Source organism: Centroberyx affinis, unplaced genomic scaffold (assembly GCF_046629955.1).
Source record: "Centroberyx affinis isolate AG114_WGS23_722 - 3 ecotype Tasmania unplaced genomic scaffold, CSIRO-AGI_Caff_v1 ptg000166l_1, whole genome shotgun sequence".
Classification (NCBI taxonomy): domain Eukaryota; kingdom Metazoa; phylum Chordata; class Actinopteri; order Beryciformes; family Berycidae; genus Centroberyx; species Centroberyx affinis.
This window is the reverse complement of record NW_027278863.1, coordinates 130,982-141,933: the sequence shown is the minus strand read 5'-3', so window position 1 is coordinate 141,933 and position 10,952 is coordinate 130,982. Positions and strand designations below refer to the sequence as shown.

The 10,952-nt window shown below is 44.1% G+C and overlaps 1 protein-coding gene across 3 annotated transcripts; it reads right to left on the bottom strand.

The window, feature by feature from the left end:
* Positions 1–1,340: 1,340 nt before the first annotated feature.
* On the bottom strand, positions 1,341–10,766 carry ino80da (INO80 complex subunit Da). Of its 3 annotated transcripts, none has more exons than XM_071533484.1 (10): positions 10,488–10,766; positions 8,367–8,613; positions 7,461–8,272; positions 7,184–7,274; positions 6,870–7,094; positions 6,269–6,378; positions 5,946–6,079; positions 5,609–5,832; positions 5,252–5,409; positions 1,341–5,151 (listed from the first exon to the last, which is right to left on the bottom strand). In XM_071533484.1, exons 2-10 carry the CDS (start codon positions 8,582–8,584, stop codon positions 4,118–4,120), a joined length of 3,006 nt encoding a protein of 1,001 aa, XP_071389585.1. In that variant the 5' UTR covers positions 8,585–8,613; positions 10,488–10,766; the 3' UTR covers positions 1,341–4,117. The 3 variants fall into 3 exon arrangements, with proteins under 3 accessions (XP_071389585.1, XP_071389594.1, XP_071389576.1); XM_071533493.1 differs by lacking the exon at positions 10,488–10,766 and adding an exon at positions 9,092–9,129; XM_071533475.1 differs by lacking the exon at positions 10,488–10,766 and adding an exon at positions 8,874–8,979.
* Between the last annotated feature and the right edge of the window lie 186 nt (positions 10,767–10,952).

Here is a 10,952-nt window from a genome sequence, read left to right as displayed (position 1 = left end):
CATTCGTTTATGACTGAACAGTGAGTAGTGCCTTCAGAAAGTATTCAACCTTGCAGTTTGTGGTGTTGAAGCCTGAATTCAAGATGTATCAGGATTTTTTTTGTCACCTATGCACAGTAACCTATAATGTCAGTGGATTTTTTAAAATTCACAAATTAGCTAAAATGAAAAGCTGAAATGTTTTGAGTCAATGAATAAGTACTCAATCCCTTTGCAGTGACATTCCACTTAAATTGAGTTCAGGTGCATCCAAATACCATTGAATGTCCTAGAGATATCTATCACCACAACTTGATTGGAGTCCACCTGTGGCTAATTCAATTGACAGGACATGATTTAGAATGAATCAGTTCCTTGGCTGCGAGGGGAGATCTTACCCAAAGGACAAGATCTTCACAAATCTAATCAACAAAGGCACATGACCACACACCTGGAGTTTGCAAAAAGGCACGTGGAAGACTCTTTAAGAGCATGAAGCAAAATATTCTGTGGTCCAATTAAATAATTGAACTCTTAATGTAAATTGTTAAGTCTGGAAAAACGTTGGCACAGCTCATCACCCATCTAACACCAGTCCTACCAGTCAAAATATATGGAATGACTTGAAGACAGCTGTTCGCAGATGCTCCCATTCCAACTTGACCAATGAGCAAATCTGCAAGGAAGAATGGGAGAAAATGTCAAAATCCAAGCTGGGGTTGAATACTTATTTAAATTACATCTCTATATTTAATTTTCAGCAAGTGTGTGAAAATCTCTAAAGAAAGAAAACCCACATGCTTTAACTTGTCATTATGGGGTATTTTGTTCATTGTTGACAAATCTCAATATAATCAATTTTGAATTCAAACTGCAACACCACAAATACAAAATAACTAAAGAGGGTTGAAAACTTTTGAAGGCACGGCATATAGTATTCTACATCATTAGAATTATCCATGTTCCTCCTGTATTTCAGTAGCCCAACTACAATTAACATGAAGCCCAATAATCTGTTAAAATGTGTAATTTAATCTTATTCCAGTATATTTATGTATGATTGAGTATATAATTGTATAGGCCTAACTGTCTACTGTAGATGAGGTGGAGGGCAGAGGAACATCTTACCAAAAGTTATTCTTAGACTTCCTCTTATTGTGCTGATGTCTATTGAGTGACATTTCTCATTTTGCTGACGACCCCCTGAAGATCCCTGGACCCCCGTTTGAACCACTGGGTTTGGGTAGATAATCCAGTTGCTGTTTGCATGTAAACATCTCAATGTCGATGTCTAGGTGCTCTCAAGAACTTATTTCCAGGAGAATGGTGAATAAAAATACTGTGCAACCTATGTCAGCGAATACCTCACAGCAAGTTTTATTTATACATCCAAAAACAAAAGGTCAAATTTGTCACACTATATACAGATATTACATACAGTGTTTATACACATATTACATAATTTGTACACAAGAAAAATATACATAAAAATGTAAACCTTTGTATACAAAAAATACCTTAGACAAATTAAACAAGGACCAATAACAAAAGGTGACTAGAATATTAGCTCATCCTATCATCTTTAAAAACAGTAATACAGTACATTCAATGAGTATAGGAATTTGTCAGCCATCTCTGAATTCAAGCAGTTACAAGTGCCTACGAGCCCTGTTAATTTTGTTCTATGTGGTTGTTGGGAGAGTAAACTGGTGCAGCGACTAATCTCATGCTATGTGAATACAGCAGTATTGCCTTGCTTACTTCAAACTCAAGAAACATTCCATCCTACCTGATTTTTAGGGGCACTGTATTTATGTCTACGAATGACAACACGGCGGTCACCGAGAAGCCCAGCTGTGTCCTGTGGAGCTACGGGTATACACTTCGTAACGTGCCGTCTCTTTGGAACTGAGAGAAAGAACTGGGCCTTCTCACAGCTGGAAGTGGGGTCTGGTGCAGGCTCAATGCTGATAATGATGGCAGCTGTTGCTTCTAATGAGTGTCCAAGCAAAAGGCAAGACAGATGGGGACATGTAAAAGACTACTGGCCTCATTCACTCCTGTGCAAATCTATGTTGAAATACAACAGATCTGGATCCGTTTTTCTCCACAAAAAGAAAAAGAAAAAAATAATGGTACACGATGCATATATTTGGATGTCATTTCATACCACCAAGAATGAAGCCAGTGGCCATAATTTAATGTTGATATTATGCTCTCAAACAAAAGGTTGTTGCCCCATGCAATCTCAGATTTTCAGCAGCGGTAGCTGCTTGCTGGAGTTTAATAGCTATCAAAAATATTGTCCTTCAGAATATTATTAAAAACAAACAAAATGACAGCATACACACAAACATCGATCCCTCCAACTTTATGAAAACTTACAACCATTTTGATAGCCATTAAAAACAAGAGACTCATTCCACAAAACACAGGTTCCACTGAATACGTTGCAAATAACAATTTCAATCCATTGCTACTCAATAATTCACCAATAAACCCCAAGGTAGAGATTGCTACTCTATATACCTAATACTCAACAATGTCCGAGAATCTGTCAATTTCTAATACAGTATCTATCAAAGCCCGTGGTTGTACTGCTGTATGAGAAGTTACCAGACAGGGGAGGAGTTCTCAGTTAGCATAGGCAGAATCCTCATTTTCTAAACGTACAGTTAAGATAGGAATCCAGGTTACCAAGCATCATTGACCTTAAAATTCATCCGATAATTGAGTTTTAGAGACAGACAGTGCTATACCTCAGTCATGCCCATCGCACCAGTTCATACTATGTCACGCAGACAGCTGACAGAGGGCAAAAGATGAATGTCCATATACCATATCACTGTATCCATAAACACCACTAACAACGCTTTCTCTTAGTCATTCACTGGGCAGGATGGCCTTGAATGTGTTTCCTCCCCAGCTGGATTCCTGAAATCGAGTTTGCCTCTCATGAAGAACTACATGCGTCCCTATGAAGACCATTGTATATGGGGACCAGAGAGCACCTTTCAGAGTAGACACTAAAAAGCCACTGGATTTAGCCATCATTACCCTTACCATTACACCGAAGCTCATTTACCTAGCCTTACAAACCCACTCACTATGACCCAAGAGAACTTGGTCTGACCTGATCAGTGGTCTATTTCGGACAAATCTCGAGTTCCTTGTGAAATTATTATTTTTAAAAAAAAGGTTTATGACAGTTATATAGGCCCAAACATATTCCTGGTCCACATCAGCCTGGATCACAAAGTGAAGCTACATTTAAGTGGAGACCAATACAATACCTTACAATACGAGAGTATGTCCATGTGTTTATTGCTTTAAGAAACCATATTTACCTTCAAGTGTCTACTAGGCCACCCAAATGGAGCCCCACAACCAATGGCGAGGTCAAACAGTTCTTGACGTCTGAGCAAACCAATAAAAGAGCAAATATATACACAATATAAAAACAGCTGTTTAAAATTATTTTGGTAAATTCATGTTTCCGTGAAATCTGACTGGATAAGATTCTATTTCATGATAACAGTTAAATAGCTTGAAACATAATGGGTCACAAACATTACAACCTATACTCTCGTGTCTTTCATAGGGTGACTGAAGCAGTGTATGAAACAAGTGGAAAAAATATGCAATGACCATGTGAGCAAGGCAGGACATAGTTGATCGTTTTAAGACAGGACTTAACTGGCGAAGCAAACAAAACTGACTGCTGATTGAGGCTTCTAAGTCGATGAATTCTGAGCACTGTTTTTGTCACTATGATAGAGATAATCTCTCCTAAGGTCCTTCTGCCAGTTTTCACCGGTTCATTCAACTATGGAGCCACCTCCACCACAAAATCTGCCTGACTGTCACCCCCTGCTGGTGAAACCACAGGGCAGCACACAGATCAAACCAGTGGACCCACACTGACTTGAAATCCTGGAGACCATCTGGCTATAGAAAAAAAACTTTTAAATAGTAAGGAAAATCTGAGGTTGTGCAAAATCATATCAAATAGTGCACTATTACCACATTGCACACATGTAGCAGATGAAGAAGGGTGGTCAATCAGAAGCCAGTCAATTGGATTGTAAGTGACTGTGAGTCCACCGACTATCATGCAGCCGCTGCAGGCTGCTTGCTCTCATTTACTTTGAGGGAAAGGGGGTGTGGCGCTGTTGGCACTTGCAGCAGTGGCACTCGCTATGGAGAAGCCTGCGGGGGGTGCTGTGGAGCTGTGGGTGGGCTGCACATCCTTCGGGATGCCGCTGTGGGAGGCCAATTGATGGCCAAAGGCCGCGCTGAACTGAGGGAGCTGCTGCTTGGGCTGCGTGGAGGTCAGAAGATCATGTGATGACGAGGGTGAGAGCGAGGGCGAGGGGGCGGGGGGAGTAGTTAAACCTGTCAAGCCACTCTGGGGCATCACTGAGAGGGCAGCCATGGGCTGCAGGGTCACAGAATGGGTGGTGGCAGGGGGAGTGGACAGCGAGGTGGATATGAGATGACTTTCCGATCCTATGAGGTTGCCAAACTGCGCAGGGTCGGTGAGGGGAAGAGGGAGATTGTTCCACGACGAGCGCGGCGGCCCTGGTACCCCACTAAGAGGGACTTCCAGCAGGAGAGGTGTGTCTGTCTGGAAGGAGCCAGCGTGGGGGGAAGATATGTGGTCACTGTATGGGGATGGCACATGCTCACTGCTGTAGTGGCTGCCTTGTGGAGATGACGTGGGTGCGTCTGACTTGGCCAGCACATGGGATGTGTGCGTCCGGGAGAACGTTCGCTCTGATAGGGGGGTCTGTGTGAGCAGGGCGTTGGTGGAGGAAGCTACTGTAGAGGAAGATGAGGTCAGGTTGGAGCACGAGGTTGGAGGCTGGTTAGCGGGCTGAGATGGCGGCGAGGGGGGAAAGTGACCCCCAGTGGACTGCAGTAGATTGTCCTCCAGTTCCAGGCTGGTGAAGTTCTCTGTAGGGATGCGGCTGTTCAGCAGGTCCCCCATGCCCCCCGGCTGGACCGGCCCAGGGAACACGGCCATGGCTCGGTGGTCCACTCCTTCAGAAGAGGCCAGGTCCCCCATGGAAGTCAAGCACACCAGAGAGTCTGGGTAGGACCCCATAGCCTGCAGCGCACGCACCAGCTCCTCAGCCTCCTCCGTGGTAGGCAGCAGCTCCCCATTCTTACCTACACATGCACACACATATCCAACATGTATCGTTAGCAAGACTGTGTACAAATGAAAGGCATAGTGATGCTTGAGAATGAGATGCATGACAAGAGGCACCTTCAAACAAGTCAAAGTCCTGCAGGTCATCAGGGAGTCTGGGTAACACGTCGGAGAAGTCCTCCTGGTTTAGCTCAAGGTCATTTGGAATGTCTGCCATTTCATTGGTGATATCGTCAGGAAGCTCCTCTGTACTCAGGTCTGGGGTTGAAGGGCTCCTGCCACAAAGACAAGACAACAAAAAATACTTACAAAAGAAACAGGATAAGCCATTATATAGATGGGACTATTAAACATAGCATGTGAATTGAAAGCCTGAGAATTACAGCATTCTCCTTGATTCTAGATCTGCATAGACTACATTTTTCAGCTCTCTGAAAACATCATGGGTTTAAGAGACAGATGAGTAGAACAGACCTGATGCTGGCCTGCGAGGGCATGGTTAGGCTGGTAGAAGGCATTCCCAGGTTCCCCTGGGGCAACGCCGGAGGGATGGGTTTCTGGGGCCTCCGTGGCCCTCTCCTCCTCTTCTTCTTGTGTTTTTTGGTGAGCGCCGGGGGTTTGGTCTTTTTGCGTGGCTTACGCTGCTGCTGTTGCTGGTGCTGCACTCGCCTGTTGCCGTCCCCACGCAGGAAGTTATCCTATGTGGAACATGCCAAAAGAACATTGTATTACGGAGTATGAACAATAACTTAAGACCATGTGAAATCAAGCAGAGCAATCACATAAATGGAACATGAAACAGTGAACTCACCATCTTTTTGGCATGCTCTTCACAGAGTGGTGTCTGGTGCGTGATGTCAAACACGGGGATAGAGCACTGCTGACCATCTGCAAATTTGGCTGTGCAACTAGAGAAGAGCTGCTGGGAACGATTTAACAGGATGTCTATAGGCAACTATGAAGGAAATAATACAATACAGCAGACAGAGGGCAAGTGATCATGATACTCCATTACAAAAGCATACATCACATATAATGTTGGGGAAAAAATCTGTATAACTCCCAATAGACAAAAATATATTCTCAACTAGGTAACAGTGCTGTGCGCCGAGTGTGAAGCTGTGCAAAGGATACGCTGAAAGCAGTGTCGAGTGAAGGGCAGAGCTCTGTTGTTGCAGGCCTGGCCCTTGGTGCTGCCAGTGCAGATTCCTGTCTCTGTGTTCTGCTGCCCTGCTGGAACCACGCTAAAGAGACACACAGACCAGGACTGAGCAAACAGTGACCATATCAACAACACTCCATCTGTGCTTCACATCAGAGCAGTGCCGCTTGTGTTATGTTCTGTACATTTCAAATTCAAGAGGAGAGGACCATCGCTATTGCAGAAAACGAGGACAGTGAGCCCTATCCATACAATGAGTGAGCCCCTCACACAGGCATTTTATTCTATGTTGAATGTCAGTCACAAATGCAGCACATTTTCCTAGTTACACTCTAATATTTACTAATACACTGGGTCTTATGTAACCATCTCTTGTGTTATCTGGGGAAAGCACATATATGGAAACCTGTCTTGGATGTTACGTGGGTGTATGCAGGTATGCCAATGGGTTTATCAAGTGGGCTCCTCCCTTCATAGACGTTTCATTTAGTTAAGCCCACAACACTTCCAGAAACTATCACATTAGTCCTCAGAGATTAATATAGTTTACTGATATGATATTAGTGTGGATACCTTGAGGAGGCCCGAGAGACACTGCGCAGCTCCTGGATGAGCTGCCCAGCAGAGCCGGGGTCTTTACTGGCAGCGTGCAGCAAGGCTTTGCGAAAGGCATAGCGGTATCTCTTCTGGCGGATGCTTGCCCTCTCCTGCCTGCACATGTGCTTGTATTTCTCCTGGAGGTACGAGCAAAGCCTGAGTAGCCGTGTTCTCCGCGAGGAACCACCCTCTTCTTCCAACCTATTTAGTAAATGATCGATAGCAGTCATGACAAGAAATGCAATGTCAAAATTCATGCTCTACTGTTAAGTATGAAGACGCCGACTAACCCGTCCTGCAGCCTCCAAGAGCTGTGAAAAGGAAGATCTCCTTCTGCCTCCTCTTCATCATCTTCTGCGCTGTCCTCTGACCAGTCCAGTCCTGGAAGAGAGCTTGTTAGAGCAGCTCATCTATCTCAGCAGGCTTATATCACAACAGCTATATCCAAAGTATCTTACACAGTCAGTCCTTCAAGAGTCTTGCACATTGACTTACAAGTAAGGATAAATACAAAAAATGTATGTATGGGGTTTGCTATTTGTTGGTAAATGCAGGTAGATGAGGCACCTAAATGAGGGAAGAGGTCTCCATGCTCCTGGTGTCTCTTGGTGCAGAGCTGCACCAGATGTTGCAACCTGGCCAGGCAGGCAGCAGGCGGTGAGAAGGCAGCGGGACGCATGACTACCACATGCCGCTGAGTGTTACTACCACTGTCCCTGCAAGTGGTGGGCAAGTGAGTGGCAGTGAAGGGGGGTTTTCTGCTGAGTGATGGCCCAGAGGGTTGCGTCGGACTGGGTGCTGCGTTGGCGGGCATCCCTGGAGGCAGAAAGTTGGGTGTCTGAGGTGGTGCTGCATTGCATAATAAACCCTGCTGCTGTCCTGGGAAAATGAAGGAAGTCACACTGGAGTGCTGGGGGGGCTGGAGAAGTCCTGACTGCTGACGGGGGAGATGAGTATTGAGCGGGGAGGAGGGGTGGACACGGGGGACAGGGGAAGGGCTAAAGTGCTCAGGAGGTGGCTGGAAGAGGTCAGTGTCATGGTAGAGTTTCTGGTTGAGCACCAGCCGGCTCTGTAGTTTCTTCTTCATGGTGGTGCCCTTCCGAGGAGTACCCGCCTCCTCTCCATCTGTGTCATCCTCATAAAAGGCAAAAGGGTCCAGGAGCTCCCCATCTGGAAGGGGTAACAGGCGTGTACATGGGGGAGAGGGTGGAAGCTCATCCAGACCATTGGGAGCTTTCAGAGCCAGGGAGGGCACTGTTATGTTGAGAGCCACTGACTCCAGGTGAGGCCGCGAGCGCATTTCCTCCAAAGCATCATGTTTCTTTTTCCGTTCCTTCTTGGGGATAAAACCGAGAACCTGCAGGTGACTGTTACAGTATCTGCAAAAAAAAGCATACATCATCAACATACTGTGCACATCTGTGACTGATATCCTTACTTTAAAGAATAATGGAATCTGCCACACACACATACCTGCGGTCCTCAGACTTGGGGATGGGGTTGGTACATCGTTGGCTGTTGTACTTGGCCACATATTCACATTGCTTGAAGGGGGCAGTCTTATCCTCCAAAACGTGCCGGATACAGAAAGCATAGCCATTTAGTCTGCGCTGCTTGCAGAGCTTGGGGCTGTATGAGCACAATGGCTTATTGTCCACCTCCGAGAAGTGTATGTGTTTGCCTTCATACATCACGTGACTCTTGTCCTTGAAAACATCAGCTGATGGGATAAAGTCAGGGAAAACAGAGAATTACACCACTAACACTTGACACCGAGGAAGTGACTCACATGCAGGGTGAAGAGACACAGAAATGTTCCTCCCTACTACAGAACATTGTTTATCCAGTCCTTGGGAATACAGGTATTTAGGGAGATTAAATATTCATGACACCAATTTTATCTAATTCTAGACCATTGTGTACTCAACATGTGAAACATGCATGGCATGCACAAACATACAGCTTTAGACTCTAACTTACTTATTGAATATTTTGATTCCATGTCAAAAACGAAATTCCGACACTTTGACAAGTACTGCATTGCAATATATCCCATTTTGCTCATAAACTAGCACATAAGGAAGTCTATGCTTTCGGTGATCAAGGTTTTAACGTGGCACAAATGTATAAACAATAAGCCAATCTGAATACATTTTGACTGAAAATTCTGACTAGTGTTAAAAGCCACGTTTTCATACCCTCTCATTTTCAATCCCACACAGAAACAGACGGGATGCTGTGACTTCCTGTTGTAAACACACAGCAGCATTTTATTCAAGAATCCATTCAATTATACTTAGTGCGGACACTTGAATGATAATATGATGGTGGTAAAACACTGTAAATCACATGACAGCTGTCTTCTAGTGCACGAAAAGAAGTTAAAAGCAAAAAACAGCATAGCTGGGTCGTGCATACAAAATGAACGTACACGGCTGGCTGAGCACTCATAAATAACTTCGTCAAAAGTCACCCTTTTCGATTCAAATAAAAATAAGCTGCTTTTTGATAATGTGACGCTTCATAACAGACTAGCATTCAAATGGGATGCTACAGGTACACCACAACATAGTTGTAACGTTAGCTGTCCAGCTATAGCAGCTAGTAGCTGTTAGCCAACCAGATAACTAACTTGCAGTTAATTTGTTTGCTTATTTGTTTACAAGTTGGTTCTGACAGCGCTACGGGATTTACATCTTAAGTAACCTAGCTATATGTTAGACACGCAAGGAGACGTTAGCTAGGTACCATCCATGTCAATCGGGTTAACAACTTAAACGTTAGTTAGCTATGTAGAAGTGTCCAGAAAGCTTGCACTGACTAACACTAGCCAACATTAGCCAACTACCGTTAGAGACTGAGGAGTTAGCTAGTCCACCATTAGCTAACCCGCTACCAACTGATAGTTATGGACGTTAATACTATATAATTGTAAACGTCTCCACATGAAACAAGTGTCCTCACTCTAATTCAGAGGCAACTACATAACCCCCCTGTGGTAGAAATACATTTTAGCGAAACAAGCCAGATATGAAGAGGCGGCAAAGACGCTAACTTTAGCTAGCTACCAAAGCTAAAAACACAAATTAGTAGGCGGTAGCTAACCAGGAAACGGAAACATCAGCAACTGACATTATAAACGTACACTTTCATTTTAATGTTATATACAAAAAACAAGTGTATTCATAAAAAAAGTAGCAATAATCGATCGCACTCATTCGTGGAAATTCACAGAATACAAACATTGCACATTATGGTCAAATAGTTCCAGACAAAGGGCCTACAAAGGAGGCTTGGGGCCTGTCCCAGCAGGCCTTCAAAACATCCTTCGATCTGAATAATGATCAATATCATTAAATAATTTTATATTAGCTAGCTAAACGACTTCAAATTGTCAAAAACGTTAAGTTGTTCATATTTAACTACGACATATATGTTATTTGGCTACATCACGAAGACAAAAATAAACGAGTCATCCATAGGCCTCTCAGCTTCGGAAACCAGGGGCCTCTAGTAGACAACGTGTCCGACCAGCGTCTATGCAAAATTGGGCTCTTAGAAATTGAGGTCCAGGCTGTAAACTGTTTCGCTTACCTTGAATTGGTATGGGCTGTGTTAGGTATTCGCTCCAGATAGACGGCCGAAATGTCTATTAGAATCAGCTAGGCTATTTGTGCATCGATATTCGATATTTTAGGCTACCAACAGTGATCTTCATCGAACTCGGTATATCTTGAAATACAGATGCATGTAAATATAGATTATCCACAGCAAATATTAGCAGTAGGAAGGCTGCTGAGGATTTTTGTTGGGTCCACAGCAGACTCCTCACAGCACCACTACAGGCACTGCGGGGACATGACAACAGTCCACTGAACAACAACAACCTCTCCTACCATATTGGAAATTCAACTTTGTAAAAGCCACAGCAGTGCAGAAGTGCAATGTTATCTATTGTAAGGGCAATGACATTGTGTGTGAGCGACAGTGCCGTTTCCATTCTCTACGTCAAAATACTTAGGTTTAAAAAACATGTTGGCTGAGAAGTCTAGCAAGTGT